Source organism: Oncorhynchus nerka, linkage group LG14 (genome assembly GCF_034236695.1).
Source record: "Oncorhynchus nerka isolate Pitt River linkage group LG14, Oner_Uvic_2.0, whole genome shotgun sequence".
Lineage (NCBI taxonomy): Eukaryota > Metazoa > Chordata > Actinopteri > Salmoniformes > Salmonidae > Oncorhynchus > Oncorhynchus nerka.
Genome location: NC_088409.1, coordinates 98,651,016 through 98,675,183, shown reverse-complemented (window position 1 = coordinate 98,675,183; position 24,168 = coordinate 98,651,016). Strand labels below are relative to the sequence as shown.

The window sequence follows — 24,168 nt, the reverse complement described above, 5'->3', positions numbered from 1 at the left end:
AACAGCCTGTGAGGTGAATAACAGCCTGTGAGGTGAATAACAGCCTGAGGGGTGAATAACAGCCTGTGAGGTGAATAACAGCCTGTGAGGTGAATAACAGCCTGTGGGGTGAATAACAGCCTGTGAGGTGAATAACAGCCTGTGAGGTGAATAACAGCCTGTGAGGTGAATAACAGCCTGAGGGGTGAATAACAGCCTGTGAGGTGAATAACAGCCTGTGAGGTGAATAACAGCCTGTGAGGTGAATAACAGCCTGAGGTGAATAACAGCCTGAGGGGTGAATAACAGCCTGTGAGGTGAATAACAGCCTGTGAGGTGAATAACAGCCTGTGAGGTGAATAACAGCCTGTGAGGTGAATAACAGCCTGAGGGGTGAATAACAGCCTGTGGGGTGAATAACAGCCTGTGGGGTGAATAACAGCCTGTGAGGTGAATAACAGCCTGTGAGGTGAATAACAGCCTGTGGGGTGAATAACAGCCTGAGGGGTGAATAACAGCCTGTGAGGTGAATAACAGCCTGTGAGGTGAATAACAGCCTGAGGGGTGAATAACAGCCTGTGGGGTGAATAACAGCCTGTGAGGTGAATAACAGCCTGTGAGGTGAATAACAGCCTGTGAGGTGAATAACAGCCTGTGAGGTGAATAACAGCCTGAGGGGTGAATAACAGCCTGTGAGGTGAATAACAGCCTGTGAGGTGAATAACAGCCTGTTATTATTCACAGAAGGACAGCAATCTCCCTCCTTCCACTCTCCCCCTCTCCCCCTCACCACATTGCTTCCTCCCACCCACACTGTCTATCTTCTCCCACCCAATGTCTCTCTCTTTCTCCCACCCACTGTCTGCACTTTCTCTCTCTCTGGGTTGTAACTTAAAAACCTCTTCTCTCTTTTGTTTACCTCCTAAGCTCCTCCATTTCCTTCTGTCCGTCAACAGGTGAACAGGCCTTTGCTGTCATCAAAGAAAGAAAGAGTCATATGATGAACTCACTGAGAGAAAGTGTACTCACACTACTGCTGTGTTGCTCACTCTTGTGGTGTTAAAAAAAGTAAAAAAAAGAAAGTAAACTGTGAATCAATGCTTGGCCTTTCGTTCCCTGTGGCTGGATGGGATGTCCCTGGCCTGACCCAGTGAGTCAGGGGAGCAGACTGGACTGGGACGTATCCTCTGTGTCAGACACAACACATCGCACACAACCTCAACCCTAATATCTGACTGTGTGTCTGTGAGACTGGCTCACTTTTTCTGTGAAACTACGGAAGTCTGTTATTTGTACTGAGTGAGCCCTGCCCCACACTGGGACAGTGGTGGATGGGTTATATATGATGAGTAGGGACTTTAAGATCTGCTCAAATTATCAGAAACCCCCCAACAACAACTATTGAGTTATAAGAGAGACCGTGTGTTTTGTTACCTAAAAACTCAACGCTTAAATGACAAGTCAAAAACATTATTATTATTTTTTTTTTAATACACTTTGTATTTAGGATCCTATCTTTATTGGCAGGGTTATTATTCCATTGTATCGCTCGAGTCCAACATATTGGAATATAACGTTTACGGATGAATTCGCAAATAACACACTTGAATAGGTATAACATCGAAACACATGCATCACTCTGTGATGTAATGCATCGTTACCCTACTTTTGTGTTTCTTTTTACTTATACATCTTGCTCAGGCCTTTATGTGAAATAATTGTGGCAAAACTATTTTGCCTGTTGTTGTAAATTGCCCTTTTGTGAATAGTGATTTTTTTTTTTTGTGGTTGTTGTTGAGGCTTTGAACCAGCGCGCACATATGTTAGTAATTTGTAAGTCGCTCTGGATAAGAGCGTCTGCTAAATGACTTAAATGTAAATGTAAATGTAATTTGCTAGCTAGCGATGTTAGCCATTTAGCTAAATTGGGATAACTGTAGTATTTCGTGACCTTTGTAGGGTGTGGATAACAAAAACGTCATGCACTTCCTGTACTGTTTAGTTCAGGCATGACGTGCTTCCTGTGTGCCAATCGTAAATTCAAAAAACTTTCCTCACATACAATGTAATTTCATACAAATTAAGGTACATCTGTTTTCACACACGAATATAAAACACCTGTACAAATATAAGCACTCACCAATTATTACTATTATTTTTAAATGACAATCTCTGTAATTTGACTGTTTTCAGCAGAAGAGCAAGTCAATATTACGTTGAATTTTCTGTAAAAATAAGTAATTATTCAAAGGTACAATGCATAGAGAGAGCTGATTAGCCATTCAATAATACTTTTGCGAACAGGACTCGTGGCTTTGACCATGAAAGGTGTTTCTAGTGTGTTTCTGTTTAAGGATGCGTGTTGTTTTTGCCAGCCAGTCAGTTGAGGACGAGGGTGCGTCAGATGTCAGGCTAAGTGACTCAGGTTGTGGAAAGAGAGACCTGTGTCGTTCTGTCCCCTTCCTCACACAGCATTACGGTTTATCAGGATCCACATGCTGAGTCCAGCTGGCAGGAAACACACCATGTCCTCATTCCTCAGCACAGATGGACTGGTCACGAAGAGCCGAGCCAGGGGGCGGGGGGTAAGGGGCAGAGGGGGTAAGGGGAAGGACAGGGGGTAGAGGGGTGTAAGGGGCAGGAGAGGGGTAGAGGGGGTAAGGGGCAGGAGAGGACATGGGGTAGAGGGGGTAAGGGGCAGGAGAGGACAGGGGGTAGAGGGGGTAAGGGGTAGAGGGGGTAAGGGGCAGGACAGGGGGTAGAGGGGGTAAGGGGCAGGAGAGGACATGGGGTAGAGGGGGTAAGGGGTAGAGGGGGTAAGGGGTAGAGGGGGTAAGGGGCAGGACAGGGGGTAGAGGGGGTAAGGGGCAGGAGAGGACATGGGGTAGAGGGGGTAAGGGGCAGGAGAGGACATGGGGTAGAGGGGGTAAGGGGCAGAGGGGGTAAGGGGCAGGACAGGGGGTAGAAGGGGGTAAGGGGCAGGACAGGGGGTAGAGGGGGAAAGGGGCAGGAGAGGACATGGGGTAGAGGGGGTAAGGGGCAGGAGAGGACAGGGGGTAGAGGGGGTAAGGGGCAGGAGAGGACATGGGGTAGAGGGGGTAAGGGGCAGGAGAGGACATGGGGTAGAGGGGGTAAGGGGCAGGAGAGGACATGGGGTAGAGGGGGGTAAGGGGCAGAGGGGGTAAGGGGCAGGACAGGGGTAGAGGGGGTAAGGGGCAGGACAGGGGGCAGAGGGGGTAAGGGGCAGGGGAGGACATGGGGCAGAGGGGGATAAGGGGCAGGAGAGGACATGGGGTAGAGGGGGATAAGGGGCAGGACAGGGGGTAGAGGGGGATAAGGGGCAGGAGAGGACATGGGGCAGAGGGGGATAAGGGGCAGGACAGGGGGTAGAGGGGGATAAGGGGCAGGAGAGGACATGGGGTAGAGGGGGATAAGGGGCAGGAGAGGACATGGGGTAGAGGGGGATAAGGGGCAGGACAGGGGGTAGAAGGGGATAAGGGGCAGGAGAGGACATGGGGTAGAGGGGATAAGGGGCAGGAGAGGACATGGGGTAGAGGGGGATAAGGGGCAGGAGAGGACATGGGGTAGAGGGGCATAAGGGGCAGGACAGGGGGTAGAGGGGGATAAGGGGCAGGAGAGGACATGGGGTAGAGGGGGGGATAAGGGGCAGGAGAGGACATGGGGTAGAGGGGGATAAGGGGCAGGACAGGGGGTAGAGGGGGATAAGGGGCAGGAGTGGACATGGGGCAGAGGGGGATAAGGGGCAGGAGAGGACATGGGGTAGAGGGGGATAAGGGGCAGGAGAGGACATGGGGTAGAGGGGGATAAGGGGCAGGAGAGGACATGGGGTAGAGGGGGATAAGGGGCAGGACAGGGGGTAGAGGGGGATAAGGGGCAGGACAGGGGGTAGAGGGGGATAAGGGGCAGGAAAGGGGGTAGAGGGGGATAAGGGGCAGGACAGGGGGTAGAGGGGGATAAGGGGCAGGACAGGGGTAGAGGGGGATAAGGGGCAGGACAGGGGGTAGAGGGGGATAAGGGGCAGGGAGAGGACATGGGGTAGAGGGGGATAAGGGGCAGGAGAGGACAGGGGGTAGAGGGGTATAAGGGGCAGGAGAGGACATGGGGTAGAGGGGGATAAGGGGCAGGAGAGGACAGGGGGTAGAGGGGTATAAGGGGCAGGAGAGGACATGGGGTAGAGGGGGTAAGGGGCAGGAGAGGACATGGGGTAGAGGGGGATAAGGGGCAGGACAGGGGGTAGAGGGGGCAAGGGGCAGGAGAGGACATGGGGTAGAGGGGGTAAGGGGCAGGAGAGGACATGGGGTAGAGGGGGTAAGGGGTAGAGGGGGTAAGGGGCAGAGGGGGTAAGGGGCAGGACAGGGGGTAGAGGGGGTAAGGGGCAGGAGAGGACATGGGGTAGAGGGGGTAAGGGGTAGAGGGGGTAAGGGGCAGGGCAGGGTGTAGAGGGGGTAAGGGGGCAGGGCAGGGTGTAGAGGGGGTAAGGGGCAGGACAGGGGGTAGAGGGGGTAAGGGACAGGACAGGGTGTAGAGGGGGATAAGGGGCAGAGGGGGTAAGGGGCAGGACAGGGGGTAGAGGGGGTAAGGGGCAGGAGAGGACATGGGGTAGAGGGGGTAAGGGGTAGAGGGGGTAAGGGGCAGGACAGGGTGTAGAGGGGTAGGGGCAGGGCAGGGTGTAGAGGGGGTAAGGGGCAGGACAGGGGGTAGAGGGGGTAAGGGACAGGACAGGGGGTAGAGGGGGTAAGGGGCAGGACAGGGGGCAGGGGGTAGAGGGGGTAAGGGGCAGGACAGGGGGTAGAGGGGGATAAGGGGCAGGACAGGGGGCAGGGGGTAGAGGGGGTAAGGGACAGGACAGGGGGTAGAGGGGGTAAGGGGCAGGACAGGGGGCAGGGTGTAGAGGGGGTAAGGGGCAGGACAGGGGGTAGAGGGGGTAAGGGACAGGACAGGGGGTAGAAGGGGGAAAGAGACAGGACAGAGGGGCAGAAGGGGTAAGGGGCAGGACAGGGGGCAGAGGGGGTAAGAGACAGAACGGAGGGGCAGGGGAAAGAGGGGGTAAGGGGCAGGACAGGGGGCAGAAAGGGTAAGGGGCAGGACAGGGGGTAGAGTGGGGTAAGGGAAGGACAGGGGGTAGAGGGGGGGTAAACGACAGAACAGAGGGGCAGGGGGTAGAGTGGGGGTAAGGGGCAGGACAGGGGGCAGAAGGGGTAAGGGGCAGGACAGGGGGTAGAGGGGGAAAGAGACGGGACAGAGGGGCAGGGGTTAGAGTGGGGTAAGATGCAGGACAGGGGGCAGGGGATAGAGGGGGGTAAGATGCAGGACAGGGGGGCAGGGGGTAGAGTGGGGTAAGGAACAGGAAACGGGTGTGAGAGGGTGTGGTTGCGGGTCCATTCCTGAGAGGCCTCTTCTATCACATGTAGATCTCTGTCTAAACATAGAAATCGCCGCCCCGTCCCGACAAACTGGACTGCCTCAATCTGGTAACGCTTCTCTTCTGCATAGCTCTGCTGCCACCTGGAGGTTATTTGACACTATTGCACCCTGTTACTTATAGCTTTCCGTGATTCTGTATGGCCTAATAATGAGCCAGCATAGGTTCTCTATACAGAATAGTAAAGCTTGTTGTTTTATTATAAATTAACATGAAATGACAGATGGCAACAGTGTATGTGAAATTTGGCCAAGCAATTCCAATATGTTCCTTCATTGTAGACTAATTACTTATTATTTCAGTTTAACTTATTTAAAATTTAAAAAAATTCTGCTTATTTCTGTTAAAACCTAGTGTCAATGTTTTTTTTGTTTTTTTTTCAAATTAGGACAACTCTACTACCACAGACAGTTCACGCTTCAGTGGAGCGATTGAAAACTGACCCGAGATCAGGGCTCAGTGGAAAAGTGAAGTTTGCGACCATAGATCCGCAACGTGCGCACTTTGCGACTGTACTGTTAATGGCGAACGATACGGCAACATCCGCAAGCGGCAGCAGCAGAGAGAAGATGGCGGAGGGAGATAAAAATGCAGAGAAACTCAAGGAGAAGGCGAATAATTGCTTTAAAGGTAATTTGACAACAACCCCGTAAAGTGGTTCTAGATTAACGTTATCGTTCAATCTATCTGGACAAAGTCTGTAATGATCAAAATTCAGTGTCCTTTCATATGGGCAACAACGGTGGATTTGTCTAGCACACATGAGCCGGTTGCTATGCTATCAGCTAGCTAGCTAAACGGCGCATTGCTACAGTGGACAGTTGTTGCTATGCTATCAGCTAGCTAGCTAAACGGCGCTTTGCTACAGTGGACAGTTGTTGCTATGCTAGTTAGCATACCCGCTAACACACTCGTGAAAACGTGCCTCACAGTCGTGTGGTTGTGTTGTCGTCGCAACTTGGTTCTTCTTGAAAACAGAAAACGATCCATTTAAATATATATATTCCATGTAATATTGATCATTGTGATTATCCAGTATGTCCTAACTGATGTCGATGACACCGACCAGAATGTTCTAGATGTCTTTCACGCGAAACAAGTCGGTATTGTGTCAGTAGCACACAGACAGGCCATGTCAAGTCATTCATTCGCTAGCTAGTTACTGTTCCTTAGAAAACAACATGATTTCACTGTCTTAGTTTTAATAAGTTGACACCCGTCGTCATATATTTAACGATTGGAGGGAAAAAAACCTGTCTCACACTTAATCATACACTTTGCACATAATAACCCTAAATCACATCGCTACTAAAGTTAGCTTAATAGGAAAGTGGCAAGGCCCCCAAATCCAGATACCCCATAGCCGCGGTAGAACAAAACATCAACATGTATTTTTTCACATCCCTAATGTCTCTCATTTATAAAATAGATGGTTGTGTAAAAAATATTTTCCTTCAAAAGGGGTTAAATTGATAGCTATTCTGACACACCCCCAGGGCACTCAACAGTGCGACCATTTTACTCGCATATGCGCCTAATTTTATTTATTTATTTACGAGCACCAGTGGATTCTAGCTTTTTAATATCTAAAATATTTTTCGTTGTGCTCCTAAATGTCTTTGTGTGTGTGTGGTAAACATTTTCAACATAGGTATTTATATTCTCCAGTTGAAAAAGGTGACGGAAGTACAGAATAATACTTGGCTGGAGGGGCGATCATGTAACCCAATATTGCGAGCTCTGATATTTCTAAAATGTGGAACGCAAGTCGTTTATTGTCTGTCCTTTATACACAAACAAACAGCGGTTGGTGCATATTTGAAATATAGACCTGTAAATATAATGCCAACTATGAATATTTTTTATGAATGTAAGCGTTACTTTTTGGTGGCTGATTTTAATAGACAACTTTCAAGTCAAATTTCCTCTCATTTAATGCTGCCTGACATACAGTTGCACGTGTTTTCTTTAAACGTTGTGGCTAATTGTAATCAGCTCTAAGGAAAACACGTTGGCTCAGACATGTTTTTTTTTTTTGTGGTCCAAGGTTCCTTTTTTTGTAAAGTTAGCCCCTACCCTTGTCATGAAGTCAGTGGCCACCACAGATGATCTTTGGAGCCACCGTAGTTGTAGCCTCAAATCTAATATGATGTCCAAAAACAAATATGGCAGCCATAGTACCATTTGCTTGAGGTTAAATCACGTGTAAATATGTTTGGGGTGAAGGTGGCAGGTGGACCAGAAGACCGTTTTGGTGTATTTTTTGGGGTCCTAAAACCTATATGGCCAACAGGATTACAATCAAAAGCCTTCGCCTGCATATACAACAAACAAAAAATATAAACGCAACATGTAAAGTGATGTTTCATGAGCTGAAATAAGACCCCAGATCCATATGCACAAGAAGCTTATTTCTCTTAAATGTTGTTAAAAAGAATCCATCAACCTGACGGGTGTGGAGGATTATCTAACCTCTCTGGATTAAAACCAAATTATGATACGTATACTATATTACGTATTGGATCACTTCAAAAATACATTACCGTGTAGTTTACCAATAAAATGTTCTGACAGGATGTGGACGTCCTCTGTATCCCCCCTCCCAAAATGATCTCACCACAGTACATGTTCTTAGAATGTTAGCAAAAAAGGATCTCACTACAGTACATGTTCTTAGAATGTTAGCAAAAAAGGATCTCGCTACTGTACATGTTCTTAGAATGTTAGCAAAAAAGGATCTCACTACTGTACATGTTCTTAGAATGTTAGCAAAAAAGGATCTCACTACAGTACATGTTCTTAGAATGTTAGCAAAAAATGATCTCACTACAGTACATGTTCTTAGAATGTTAGCAAAAAATGATCTCACTAACAGTACATGTTCTTAGAATGTTAGCAAAAAATGATCTCACTACTGTACATGTTCTTAGAATGTTAGCAAAAAAAGGATCTCACTACTGTACATGTTCTTAGAATGTTAGCAAAAAATGATCTCACTACTGTACATGTTCTTAGAATGTTAGCAAAAAAGGATCTCACTACTGTACATGTTCTTAGAATGTTAGCAAAAAAGGATCTCACTACTGTACATGTTCTTAGAATGTTAGCAAAAAAGGATCTCACTAACAGTACATGTTCTTAGAATGTTAGCAAAAAATGATCTCACTACTGTACATTTACATTACATTTACATTTAAGTCATTTAGCAGACGCTCTGTACATGTTCTTAGAATGTTAGCAAAAAAGATCTCACCACAGTACATGTTCTTAGAATGTTAGCAAAAAATGATCTCACTACTGTACATGTTCTTAGAATGTTAGCAAAAAATGATCTCACTACTGTACATGTTCTTAGAATGTTAGCAAAAAAGGATCACACTACTGTACATGTTCTTAGAATGTTAGCAAAAAAGGATCTCACTACAGTACATGTTCTTAGAATGTTAGCAAAAAAGGATCTCACTACTGTACATGTTCTTAGAATGTTAGCAAAAAAGGATCTCACTACTGTACATGTTCTTAGAATGTTAGCAAAAAAGGATCTCACCACAGTACATGTTCTTAGAATGTTAGCAAAAAAGGATCTCACTACTGTACATGTTCTTAGAATGTTAGCAAAAAAGGATCTCACTACAGTACATGTTCTTAGAATGTTAGCAAAAAAGGATCTCACTACTGTACATGTTCTTAGAATGTTAGCAAAAAATGATCTCACTACTGTACATGTTCTTAGAATGTTAGCAAAAAAGGATCTCACTACTGTACATGTTCTTAGAATGTTAGCAAAAAAGGATCTCACTACTGTACATGTTCTTAGAATGTTAGCAAAAAAGGATCTCACTACTGTACATGTTCTTAGAATGTTAGCAAAAAAGGATCTCACTAACAGTACATGTTCTTAGAATGTTAGCAAAAAAGGATCTCACTACTGTACATGTTCTTAGAATGTTAGCAAAAAAGGATCTCACTACTGTACATGTTCTTAGAATGTTAGCAAAAAAGGATCTCACCACAGTACATGTTCTTAGAATGTTAGCAAAAAAGGATCTCACTAACAGTACATGTTCTTAGAATGTTAGCAAAAAAGGATCTCACTACTGTACATGTTCTTAGAATGTTAGCAAAAAAGGATCTCACCACAGTACATGTTCTTAGAATGTTAGCAAAAAATGAGTTCTTGCTACCATTGAAAGGAAAATACCTGTCTAGTTGTGGACAAATCACCCTGATTAACTCTTTAGTCATATCCCAGTTTACCCTGATGAACTCTTTAGTCATATCCCAGTTTACCCTGATGAACTCTTTAGTCATATCCCAGTTCACCCTGATGAACTCTTTAGTCATATCCCAGTTTACCCTGATTAACTCTTTAGTCATATCCCAGTTTACCCTGGTTAACTCTTTAGTCATATCCCAGTTCACCCTGATTAACTCTTTAGTCATATCCCAGTTCACCCTGGTTAACTCTTTAGTCATATCCCAGTTTACCCTGATTAACTCTTTAGTCATATCCCAGTTTACCCTGATTAACTCTTTAGTCATATCCCAGTTTACCCTGATTAACTCTTTAGTCATATCCCAGTTTACCCTGATGAACTCTTTAGTCATATCCCAGTTCACCCTGATGAACTCTTTAGTCATATCCCAGTTTACCCTGGTTAACTCTTTAGTCATATCCCAGTTTACCCTGGTTAACTCTTTAGTCATATCCCAGTTTACCCTGGTTAACTCTTTAGTCATATCCCAGTTTACCCTGGTTAACTCTTTAGTCATATCCCAGTTTACCCTGATGAACTCTTTAGTCATATCCCAGTTCACCCTGATGAACTCTTTAGTCATATCCCAGTTTACCCTGATGAACTCTTTAGTCATATCCCAGTTTACCCTGATGAACTCTTTAGTCATATCCCAGTTTACCCTGATGAACTCTTTAGTCATATCCCAGTTTACCCTGATGAACTCTTTAGTCATATCCCAGTTTACCCTGATGAACTCTTTAGTCATATCCCAGTTTACCCTGATGAACTCTTTAGTCATATCCAGTTTACCCTGATTAACTCTTTAGTCATATCCCAGTTTACCCTGATGAACTCTTTAGTCATATCCCAGTTTACCCTGATGAACTCTTTAGTCATATCCCAGTTTACCCTGATGAACTCTTTAGTCATATCCCAGTTTACCCTGATGAACTCTTTAGTCATATCCCAGTTTACCTATTTGCTTACGGGCTTGCTTACACCTAGTAACCTGTTTTTGGAATGGCAAGCTAGACAAAATTGAAAAGGGCCTGTTTTATATAATGAATATGAATTTGGAGGGCAGAAATGATGAAATATTAAAGCATTAGACCTCTCACTAAAGGTGTCAGCAATACAAAAGTTATACTTCCATCCAAACTGGTTCTCTAGCAGATTAGTAAGAATGTCTCACCCCATGTTCAAGAATGGCCTTTTTCCCCTTTATTCAGATGACAAACTCTCACTTTCAGTTATTTGAAAACGAAATAATCTCCAAAATATAGTTATTTTAAAACAAGCAATAGAAAGTTGGTTGCGATTTCAGTTTATTCCACCAAGAAAAGACAGAACAAATAATACAACAATTATTGTGGTTAAACTCAAGTCTACTAATTGAAAACAAACATTATTTTAATAAGGTATATCTTTGTAAATTATATCATAAATAGGACTGGTGGAGTTATGTCACATATGCAGCTAAAGAAATATATGTAAACGTCTGCTCTACCCAAAATGACAACCAACTAATTGCAGCATTATCGCAAAAATGGAAGAAGCAAGTGGAAGGAGGAAAAATGTCCATGTTATTCCAAGTCCTGCATACTCACCAGACATGTCACCCATTGAGCATGTTTGGGATGCTCTGGATCGACATGTACGACAGCCTGTTCCAGTTCCTGACAATATCCAGCAACTTCACACAGCCATTGAAGAGGAGTGGGACAACATTCCACAGGCCACAATCAACAGCCTGATCAACTCTATGTGAAGGAGATGTGTCCCTCTCCATGAGGCAAATGGTGGTCACACCAGATACTGACTGGTTTTCTGATCCATGCCCTACTTAAAAAAAAAAAAAATGTATCTGTGACCAGCATCTGTATTCCCAGGAATGTGACGTAAATAGATTAGTGTCTACAGGATTATTTCAATCCACCGAGTTCCTTTATATAAACGGTAACTCAGTAAACTCTTTTTTTTTTTTCGGTGGTGGGCGGCGGCCTGCAAGGGGCGGCGGCCTGCAGTTCCCGGTGGGAAGCAACTCGACATTGAAGTGCACTGATTGAAATAGCATGTTTATTTAAAAAAAAAAAAAAAATATATATATATATATAAGTAATAACGGTATCAGTATTATCCTGCAGTTGGTCACCTGTTACTCAGGATACCAAGTCAATAGGTTGACATCGCATCCTGGCTAGATGATAGTTTAGTTATTGTCCAAGGAAAATCACAGAGTTGTTGCCAAAACATTGAAGTGCACTGATTTGAAATAGCTAGCTAGATACATGGCCATAACTCGATGTGCATGTGTCTGCATATTGTCATATCAACCATCATGTTTCTATATATGGCAGAAAAAACAGTCCACATACAAGAAGTATACAAACAGACAATGATAGCATATGCTAGGGGGTACAACAAATGACAGATTATACAAAGACTTTAAAACGGAAACCGAGGAGCACATTCTCCCATAAAAAAAAAAAAAACTAGTCATCAAGAATATTAACAATTATATTCATAGTTTTATCTTTCCATATTTTTTTTTTGCATGTAGACAATGCCAAAATGAATGCAAAAAAATGTTTCTGGATGCTCAACATAAAAAGTAGTTAATGTCTTTTTTGAGTTTCTTCAGGGTAATATTTATGGATCATTCTGAAAAGCGACCTATTTGACCTTGTTAACAAGCAGGTATTTTTTCACATGGGATATTATTGACAAATGTATTCCAGTAAGTTGTGAAATAAGGAATAGATACAATATCCCTTTGAAATAGCAGGTATAGATCTGTTGTTCTGAGGGAACAAGGAGAAACACATGATCTCTATTGGATAGTCAACTGGATTAAGCGAAAGGTAGGTCAACAAGGTGAGGTCTGGCTACACCTATAAATAACATGAGAGTTCCAGATGGAACAGCATCAGAGACTATGGAGAACTCTCTAGGTGTAACAGGGATATTGTAACTAGATTTTTTTTTTAAATACTCATAATTGATTAACAATCCTTCTGCATTAAACAGTTGACTCACCAGTAGGATATGATTATTGAATCAGTTCTTAAAAAATAAAGACTTGTTTCTATACAACATATCCTTATTATTCCAAACGAAATACCTATGTGGGGAAAAATTATGTTTATATATTATCGACCACGCTAAGAATACTTGTCTATGAAAAGCAGATCATTTTTTAGGATTCTCATCAATGTTATAGTTACTATAGTTACAAAGTGACATAAAATTGAAGTCACCAAATCGGGAGAAGATATGAGGGATGAAATTCCAAATTGAAGTTGGATTCCTTAAGAAATGTTTAGCCCAATTTATCTCAGGTATTATTCAAAGTAGGAAAATCAAAAAAATATGAGACCACCATATTCATATGTGTTCATAATGACAGATTTCCTAATATAATGTGTACGATTTTTCCAGATGACGTTGAAAATCATTTGGTCAACCGCTTTACCTATTTTGTTGTCAAGATGTAGGGACTGGGCTGTATGTAGGGGACTGGGCTGTATGTAGGGGACTGGCCTGCATGTAGGGGACTGGGCTGCATGTAGGGGACTGGGCTGCATGTAGGGACTGGGCTGCATGTAGGGGACTGGGCTGCATGTAGGGGACTGGGCTGCATGTAGGGGACTGGGCTGCATGTAGGGGACTGGGCTGCATGTAAGGGACTGGGCTGTATGTAAGGGACTGGGCTGCATGTAGGGGACTGGGCTGTATGTAGGGGACTGGGCTGCATGTAGGGGACTGGGCTGCGTGTAGGGACTGGGCTGCGTGTAGGGACTGGGCTGCGTGTAGGGACTGGGCTGCGTGTAGGGACTGGGCTGCGTGTAGGGACTGGGCTGCGTGTAGGGACTGGGCTGCGTGTAGAGACTGGGCTGCGTGTAGGGGACTGGGCTGCGTGTAGGGGACTGGGCTGCATGTAGGGGACTGGGATGCGTGTAGGGGACTGGGCTGCGTGTAGGGGACTGGGCTGCGTGTAGGGACTGGGCTGCGTGTAGGGACTGGGCTGCGTGTAGGGGACTGGGCTGCATAAGTAAGTCTGGATATACCTTCTGCTTTAGAAAGCAATACTTGACCTTTCAAGGATAAATCCCTCTGCAACCAATGGCTTAACTTCTTTTTGTTATTTTCAATAATAGGTAAGACAGTTTAATGAACATCTTTCATGTTGATCCTTAGATATGGTTATCCCAAGGTATGTTACTTTATGGTTATCCCAAGGTATGTTACTTTATGGTTATCCCAAGGTATGTTACTTTTTCCTCCACTGAAATATTGCATATAGAGGGTATTGGTCTTTAACAGCAAACAATTCACACAATTTATCACATCGGCTGCTCTAGGTATCTGGTCAGCGTCTTTCAAAAAGAGGGTGGTGTCATCTGCACGCTGACTAATGATAATATTTCTTGTCAGCAATAGAGATCCCTTTTTTAAATTGCAGGATTTAACAGAACTTGTAAGAAGTTGTGTTGCAAGCAGGAAGAGGTAAGGTGAAATCGGGCAACCTTGCCTAGTTCCTCTTTTCAAATCAAATCTAGTAGACGTCCCATTTTATGGAACTGTTCCCATTTCATTTAAAGAGTTTTTATAGTACTACAAAAGAATTCCCCAAATCCAAATTTCTCAAGGGAGAGAAAGAGTGGAACATGAGTTTCTATATCAAAGTTTTATTGTCTATCTTCGAAGATTAGATCAAAATAGTCAATAAGGTCTAACCCCAGTCGGATATTAATAGATATGTCTATTCCTCATGAAGCCAGATTGAGTCTCCTCTATAATTGACTGCTTTCATTCTTTTTTGCAAATATAGAGGCCAATATTTTGTAGTTGTTATTGAGCAGACAGATTTGATGCCAATTATGGAGGAGAAGCCAGTCTTTCTTGGGCTTAGGTATAAATGTAATCAAACCTTGAGTCAAACTGGGAGGGAGAGCATTATTTACAATGCTTTCAGAAAATACCTCAAACAGAAATGGGGACAACTGTTGAGAAACAGTTTGTGAAACTCAGCAGATATACCATCAGTCCCAGGAGATGTATTATTTGTAAGGTGTTCAATAGAATAAATGATCTCTTCAACTATAATAGGGTCATCACACTGTTCCCCCTCCGCTGCCCCAATTGATTCCACATCCCCCAGAGAGTCAAAGAAACAGAGTTGAGGAAACCTCACAATACTTAGAACTATATAAATTCCTGTAGAAGTTGCAACTAAAGTTAGAAATTAATTTGGGATCATCTGTGATTAGACCAGTCATATTTAATTGTTGAATTGTATTATTTTGAGAGTGGTGTTTTTCTAACCTGAAAAAACAAGAAGCATTTTGTTCACCCTTCTCTAGCCACTTCTTCCTAGATCTGACAAAGGCTCCCTTCTGCTTTCAGTTCATACATATCATCCAACTTGTGTTGTACCTCAAACAGAACAGATGTGTCCTCCTCTGAGAGACTTTCAACAGGCTTTTTAACAAGAAGTGATCTTTGTAATTAAACTTTTTTCTTCAGCTCTCCTCGTCTTGGCATCAATACTCCCATATTTTCCAACCTAATATTTCAAAAGCTCCCAGTTATTACTGTATGAATTGTCATTTATAGCTTTTTTCCAGAAGTTTGTAATTAACTTGTACCCTGATAAGCTACACTGCACCTAATCACCTGACACTGACGTCATCAGGGCGCAACGTATCTTTGTTGTCGAAGGCTGAAACATGAACTATCTGTCCCGGGATCCTGGCAGAAAGATGAGCTAGATTAGCTGGCTCGGCAGTCTCAAACGTAGGCAGCTATTGGATGCTTCCAACGTTGCAGGAGCTGCACTTTGCTTTGTTCCGGGACGATGTTCCGGGAAGCAATTGCTTGCTTGTGGAGGACTACAGGAGCGAAGTAGCTACTCTTAGCAAGCAATGTAGCAAACCTACATAAACTACTGGGGAATCCAAGCCCACCTACTTTTTATTTTTCTTCCACCCCAGTAGCCGGATGCCGCTCTGGTCTGGTGGAAGTTTTGCCGCCGTGTCGGCTTTCCACAGCCGACTGGCCGGTTCTAGGCAGGGTTCCATCCCCGAAGGGGTCTCCCCCTTCCCTGGAGAACAGAGCTGATCTCAACCCAACCAACCAGCCATGGAGGTACGTCACTCGCCGTGGAAGTCGAAGAAGGCGTCCTCTGGCAACGGGGGTCTCCATGGAGATGTTGAGCCCGGAACTGACACATACCAGAAACCGCTTTGCTGCCCTGGATCAAGAGGTTCCGGCACCTTCGTCCGTGGTGGCTTCCCAATGAAGATTGAATCCGGAGGTACCTGCGTCTTCGTCCTCAGTTCTGTCTCCCTCTCCGGTGGCTTCTACCTCGGGTTCAGATCCTCGGAGCTCCCACCCTCATCAGACCACGAGGCTACCTGAGAGACTGGCCTATTCACCAGCTGTCATCATAGGCAGCTCTATGGTGAGAAACATCTCGGTCCCCAAGGCAAAACCCCTGTGCTACCCAGGAGAATGAGTACAGGACATCACAAGGCTGCTTCCGACTGTTCTACCACAGATGCCGGGAGCTGACACTGTCGTAGTCCATGTGGGGTCAAACTACATCAGGAGGGCTAGCTCGGAACATTTGAAAATTGATTTTAAAGAACTGATTTTGGCATTAACCTCATAGTCCGACCAAACCCGTATGCGGTAGCGTAACTACAGCCTCAAGCTCATTAGCATAACGCAACATTAGCGATTTCTAAAAATCGCAAATGAAATGAAATAAATATGCCTGTTCTCAAGCTTATCCTTTTCTTAACAATCCCTGTCGTCTCAGATTTTCAAAATATGCTTTAGAACCAGAGAAAATCACTAATTTGTGTAAGAGTGGTGATAGCTAGCTTAGCATTAGCGTTAGCATTTAGCACGCAACATATTCACAAAAACCAGCCAAGGAATCAAATAAAATAATTTACCTTTGAAGAACTTCAGATGTTTAAATGAGGAGACTCTCAGTTACATAGCAGATGTCCAGTTTTTCCTGAAAGATTCTTGTGTAGGACACATCGTTCCCTTTTGTTACTATGCATATGGCTACCGAAACTAACCGAAAATTCAGTCACCTACATGTCAAACTTTTTCCGAATTAACTCCATAATATCGACTGAAACATGGAAAACGTTGTTTGAATCAATCCTGAAGGTGGTTTGTCATATTTCTCTCCATTGAAAGCACCGTCCTTGTAGCCTGGTTTGTTCTGAGATTTGAATGGAAAAATACCGGGACCTGACTTTTGCGCACCGATTGCCACGCAGACACCAAGCGGGACACCTGGTAAATGTAGTCCCTTATGGTCAATCTTCCAATGATATGCCTACAAATACGTCACAATGCTGCAGAGACCTTGGGGAAACAAGATAAAGTGTCCGTTCATTCCTGTCGCATTCACAGCCATATAAGGCGATCATGGAAAACGTAGCCTCAGAAATCCTGTGCATTTCCTGGTCGGTCATACATCTTGGTTTTGCCCGAAGCATTTGTTCTAAGGGACTCACAGTGAAAATCTTTGCATTTCTGGAAACGTAAGACTGTCTTCTTTCCAAAACTATCAATTCCAAGCATATTCGAGCATCTTTTCGTGACAAAATATTGCGCTTAAAACGGGCACGTCTTTTTATCCAAAAATGAAATACTGCCCCTAGAGTCTTAAGAGGTTAAAAGACTCCCAAAAAACAGCCAATGAGTTCAGGTCCAGTACCGTCGTTGGGCCGCGGGTGTGAAAGATTCAGCAGACAGCTGGCATTACACATCTGGCTAAAAAACTACTGTAGCTCTGCTGGAGTCACTTGTATTGATAACTTTGACACCTTCTGGAAACAGAAGATACTCTACATGAATGACGGAGTCCTTCCAAATCATCTTGGCTCCTGGACTCTGTCCAAGCATTTCAAGGCTGCGTTGAAACAATGACTGGTAAATGATCCAGGACCAGCTCAGTTAATCCCTACCATTGACTGGTAAATGATCCAGGACCAGCTCAGTTAATCCCTACCATTGACTGGTAAATGATCCAGGACCAGCTCAGTTAATCCCTACCCCATTGACTGTTAAATGATCCAGGACCAGCTCAGTTAATCCCTACCACTGACTGGTAAATGATCCAGGACCAGCTCAGTTAATCCCTACCACTGACTGGTAAATGATCCAGGACCAGCTCAGTTAATCCCTACCATTGACTGGTAAATGATCCAGGACCAGCTCAGTTAATCCCTACCATTGACTGGTAAATGATCCAAGACCAGCTCAGTTAATCCCTACCCCATTGACTGTTAAATGATCCAGGACCAGCTCAGTTAATCCCTACCATTGACTGGTAAATGATCCAGGACCAGCTGAGTTAATCCCTACCATTGACTGGTAAATGATCCAGGACCAGCTGAGTTAATCCCTACACCATTGACTGGTAAATGATCCAGGACCAGCTCAGTTAATCCCTACACCATTGACTGGTAAATGATCCAGGACCAGCTGAGTTAATCCCTACACCATTGACTGGTAAATGATCCAGGACCAGCTCAGTTAATCCCTACACCATTGACTGGTAAATGATCCAGGACCAGCTCAGTTAATCCCTACACCATTGACTGGTAAATGATCCAGGACCAGCTCAGTTAATCCCTACACCATTGACTGGTAAATGATCCAGGACCAGCTCAGTTAATCCCTACCATTGACTGGTAAATGATCCAGGACCAGCTCAGTTAATCCCTACCATTGACTGGTAAATGATCCAGGAACAGCTCAGTTAATCCCTACCATTGACTGGTAAATGATCCAGGACCAGCTCAGTTAATCCCTACCATTGTGACAATGAGTCGTCATAATGCTGCATCAAATGTACATGACCTTAGGGGCATTGGTAAACACAAGTAATTTAATTTATGTACTCCTAACTGCACTGAATATATCTGTTTATCAGCTATTGTAAGCAGTAGTCATGAGCCAATAAACCAGAGTTACACTGTTAGCATTTAGGTGGTGTGCCCTAGTAGGAAGACCACTTTATTTATATAGCTCACCCTGCACTATTAGCTCCAATGTAAATAACATGAGTAAGTCTACCTCTAAGCTTCACAGTAAAACATTAAAAAACAATCAAGCCACCCAGAAAAGTGCTAAAAAGAAATAGCCCATATTAACATATGAAGCCGGAGAAACAAGGTCCATGAAGTCAATAACTTGCTTGTAACAGCCAGAATATGAATGTCATCTATCTCTGAAACCGAAATGCCAACGGAGGCGGTGTTGCGGTCTATATTCAGAACCACATTCCTGTAAAGCTTAGAGAGGATCTCATGTTAAATACTGTTGAAGTAGTATGGCTACAGGTTCATCTGCCTCACCTAAAGCCCATTCCGTTGGGAAAATGCTATAGACCACCAAATGCTAACAGTCAGTATCTGGATAACGTGTGAAATGCTTGATAATGTATGTGATATCAACAGAGAAGTATATTTTCTGGGTGATTTAAATATTGACTGGCTGTCATCAAGCTGCCCACTCAGGAAAAAACTTCAAACTGTAACCAGTGCCTACAACCTGGTTCAGGTTATCAGTCAACCAACCAGGGTAGTTAGAAACAGCACAGGAATAAAATCATCAACCTGTATTGATCACATTTTTACTAACGCTGCAGATATTTGCTTTAAAGCAGTATCCAAATCCATCGGATGTAGTGATCACAATATAATAGTCATATCTAGGAAAACCAAAGATCCAAAGGCTTGGCCTAATATAGTGTATAAGAGGTCATGCAAGAAGTTTGTAGTGATTCCTATGTTGATGATGTAAAGAATATTTGTTGGTCCGTGGTGTGTAATGAGGAGCAACCAGACACTGCACTTGACGCATTTATAAAACTACTTATTCCAGTTACTAATAAGCACGCTCCGAAATGACTGTAAAAACTGTTCAAGCCCCTTGGATTGACGAGGAACTCCAACTGATTGGCAAGGTGGTGAAAAATGTATTGTTGTCTATCAACAATGACAAGCCACCGGGGTCTGACAACTTGGATGGAAAATTACTGGGGATAATAGCAGACTATATTGCCACTCCTATTTGCCATATCTTCAATTTAAGCCTACTAGAGAGTGTGTGTCCTCAGGCCTGGAGGGAAGTTAGTCATTCCGCTACCCAACAATAGTATTACTGGATCCAATAGCTGACCAATCAGCCTGTTACCAACCCGTAGTAAATCTCTGGAAAAAGTTGTTTGACCAGATACAATGTTATTTTTACAGTAAACAAATTGAAAACAATTTCAGCATGCTTATAGGGAAGGACACTCAACAAGCACAGCACTTACACAAATGACTGATGCTTGGCTGAGAGAAATAGATGATGAAATGATCTGTCTTATTAGACTTCAGTGCGGCTTTTGATATTATTGATCATAGTCTACTGCTGGAAAAAACCTTTGTTATGGCTTTACATCCCCTGCTATAATGTGGATAAAGAGTTACCCATCTAACAGAACACAGAGGGTGTTCTTTAATGGAAGCCTATCAAATATAATCCAGTTAGAATCAGGAGTTCCCCAGGGTAGCTGTTTAGGCACATTGCTTTTAAAAAATTTTTTCCTAATGACATGCCACTGACTTTGAGTAAAGCCATAGTTTCTTTGTATGCGGTTGACTCAACACTATAGCCATTAGCTACTACAGCGACTGAAATGACTGCAACACTCAATAAAGAGCTGCAGTTAGTTTCAGAGTCGATGGCAAGGAATAAGTTCGCCCTAAATATTTCTAAAACAAAGCATTGTATTTGGAACAAAACATTCACTAAATCCTAAACCTCAACTAAAACTTGTAATCAATAATGTGGAAATTGAGTAAGTTGAAATAACTAAACTGCTTGGAGTAACACTAGATTGTAAATGGTCATGGTCAAAACATATTGATGCAGTAGTAGCTAAGATGGGGAGAAGTCTGTCTATAATAAAGCACTGCTCTGCCTTCTTAATAACACTATCAACAAGGCAGGTCCTACAGGCCCCAGTTTTGTCGCACCTTGACTACTGTTCAGTCGTGTGGTCAGGTGCCACAAAAAAGGACTTAGGAAAATTGCAATTGGCTCAGAACAGAGAAGCACAGATAGCTAATATTAATAATATGCATGTCAATCTCTCCTGGCTGACAGTGGAGGAGAGATTGACTTCATCACTACTTTTATTTATGAGGGGTATTAACATGTTGAATGCACCGAGCTGTCTGTCTAAACTACTGGCACACAGCTCGGATACCCATGCATACCTCACAAGACATGCCACCAGGGGTCTCTTCACAGTCCAGAACAGACTAAAGTCCAGAACAGACTACGGGAGGCACACAGTACTACATAGAGCCATGACTACATGGAACTCTATTCCACAGTACTACATAGAGCCATGACTACATGGAACTCTATTCCACAGTACTACCTAGAGCCATGACTACATGGAACTCTATTCCACAGTACTACATAGAGCCATGACTACATGGAACTCTATTCCACAGTACTACATAGAGCCATGACTACATGGAACTCTATTCCACAGTACTACATAGAGCCATGACTACATGGAACTCTATTCCACATCAGGTAACGGATGCAGCAGTAGAATCAGATTTAAATAACAGGTAAACATACACCTTATGGAACAGTGTGGACTGTGAAGAGACACACGCACACGCATAGGCACAGACACATCCACACACGCCCACGATAACAGACACACTATGCATGGATTTAGTACATTACATTTACATTTAAGTCATTTAGCAGACGCTCTTATCCAGAGGGACTTACAAATTGGACTGTAGATGTGTGTTAGTGGTGGAGTAGGGGCCTGAGGGCACACAGTGTGTTGTAGATGTGTGTTAGTGGTGGAGTAGGGGCCTGAGGGCACACAGTGTGTTGTAGATGTGTGTTAGTGGTGGAGTAGGGGCCTGAGGGCACACAGTGTGTTGTAGATGTGTGTTAGTGGTGGAGTAGGGGCCTGAGGGCACACAGTGTGTTGTAGATGTGTGTTAGTGGTGGAGTAGGGGCCTGAGGGCACACAGTGTGTTGTGAAATCTGTGAATGTATTATATAAACTGCCTTCATTTTGCTGTACCCCAGGAAGAGTAGCCAATGGGGATCCATAATAAATACAAATTACACTACACTACCCTGATACGCTACACTACCCTGATGCGCTACACTACCCTGATGCGCTACACTACCCTGATGCGCTACACTACCCTGATGCGCTACAGTACCCTGATGCGCTACACTACACTACCCTGATGCGCTACACTACCCTGATACACTACCCTACCCTGATACACTACACTACCCTGATGCGCTACACTACACTACCCTGATACACTACCCTGATAGTGGTGGATACACTACCCTGAGGGCACCCTGATACACTACCCACTAGTCCTGATACACTACCCTGATACGCTACAGTACCCTGTTACACTACCTGATACGCTACAGTACCCTGATACACTACCCTGTGTTGTACACTACACTACCCTGATACGCTACAGTGTTACACCCTGATACGCTACACTACCCTGATGCACTACAGTACCCTGATAATCTACAGTATGTATACGCTATACACTACTGCCTGATCATTTTGCTGTACCCCTGGAAGACGCACACTACCCTGATCCATAATACAGTACAAATGATACGCTACACTACCCTGATACGCTACACTACCCTGATACGCTACACTACCCACTACACTACCCTGATACGCTACACTGCCTGATGCGCTACACTACCCTGATACGCTACACTACCCTGATACGCTACACTACCCTGATACGCTACACTACCCTGATACACTACACTACAGTACCCTGATACACTACACTACAGTACTGACTACGCTACACTGATACGCTACACACCCTGCTACACTACCCTGATGCGCTACACTACACTACCCTGATACACTACCCTGATACGCTACAGTACACTACCCTGATACACTATCCTGATACACTACCCTGATACGCTACAGTACCCTGATACACTACCCTGATACGCTACAGTACCCTGATACACTACCCTGATACACTACACTACCCTGATGCGCTACACTACACTACCCTGATACACTACACTACCTGATACCCTGATGCGCTACACTACCCTGATACGCTACACTACCCTGATACGCTACAGTACCCTACCCTGATACGCTACAGTGCCCTGATACGCTACAGTACCCTGATACGCTACCCTGATACGCTACACTGCCTGATGATACGCTACACTACCCTGATACGCTGCACTACCCTGATACGCTACACTACCCTGATACGCTACACTACCCACGCGCTACACTACCCTGATACGCTACACTACCCTGATACGCTACACTACCCTGATACGCTACACTGATACGCTACAGTACCCTGATACGCTACACTACCCTGATACGCTACACTACCCTGATACGCTACAGTACCCTGATACGCTACACTACCCTGATACGCTACAGTACCCTGATACACTACACTACACTACCCTGATACACTACACTACACTACCCTGATACGCTACAGTACCCTGATACACTACACTACCCTGATACGCTACACTACCCTGATACACTACAGTACCCTGATACACTACAGTACCCTGATACGCTACAGTACCCTGATACGCTACACTACCCTGATACGCTACAGTACCCTGATACGCTACAGTACCCTGATACGCTACAGTACCCTGATACGCTACAGTACCCTGATACGCTACACTACCCTGATACGCTACAGTACCCTGATACACTACACTACCCTGATACACTACACTACACTACCCTGATACACTACACTACCCTGATACACTACAGTACCCTGATACGCTACAGTACCCTGATACGCTACAGTACCCTGATACGCTACAGTACCCTGATACGCTACAGTACCCTGATACGCTACACTACCCTGATACGCTACACTACCCTGATACGCTACACTACCCTGATACGCTACACTACCCTGATACGCTACACTACCCTGATACACTACACTACCCTGATACACTACAGTACCCTGATACACTACACTACACTACCCTGATACGCTACACTACCCTGATACGCTACAGTACCCTGATACGCTACAGTACCCTGATACGCTACAGTACCCTGATACGCTACAGTACCCTGATACACTACACTACACTACCCTGATACGCTACAGTACCCTGATACGCTACACTACCCTGATACGCTACAGTACCCTGATACACTACAGTTGCAGGTTAGAGTTTCCATGGTGTAGCTAGTTATTGTAGCCACTGTTATCCTGCTATGGAATCCATCAATGTGTTGGATTGCCCTTGGAATCCAGGATAACATAACGCTTCCATATCACAGCAGCACAGCAGTGGTAAGATAGGCTAATTGATCAAGGGTTATCAATCCACCCGCTAAGGGAACGACACTTCCCAATGTGTGGCTTT

General features: G+C 44.2%; 1 protein-coding gene across 1 annotated transcript in view; it reads left to right on the top strand.

The window, feature by feature from the left end:
- The first annotated feature begins 5,928 nt into the window (after positions 1–5,928).
- LOC115122149 (serine/threonine-protein phosphatase 5-like) overlaps positions 5,929–24,168 on the top strand; it is a 36,337-nt gene continuing 18,097 nt past the window's right edge. Inside the window, exon 1 of the mRNA XM_029651344.2 lies at positions 5,929–6,052. Within this exon, the coding sequence (XP_029507204.1) occupies positions 5,944–6,052 (109 nt within the window). The 5' untranslated portion in view covers positions 5,929–5,943. The remainder of the gene's footprint in view (positions 6,053–24,168) is intronic.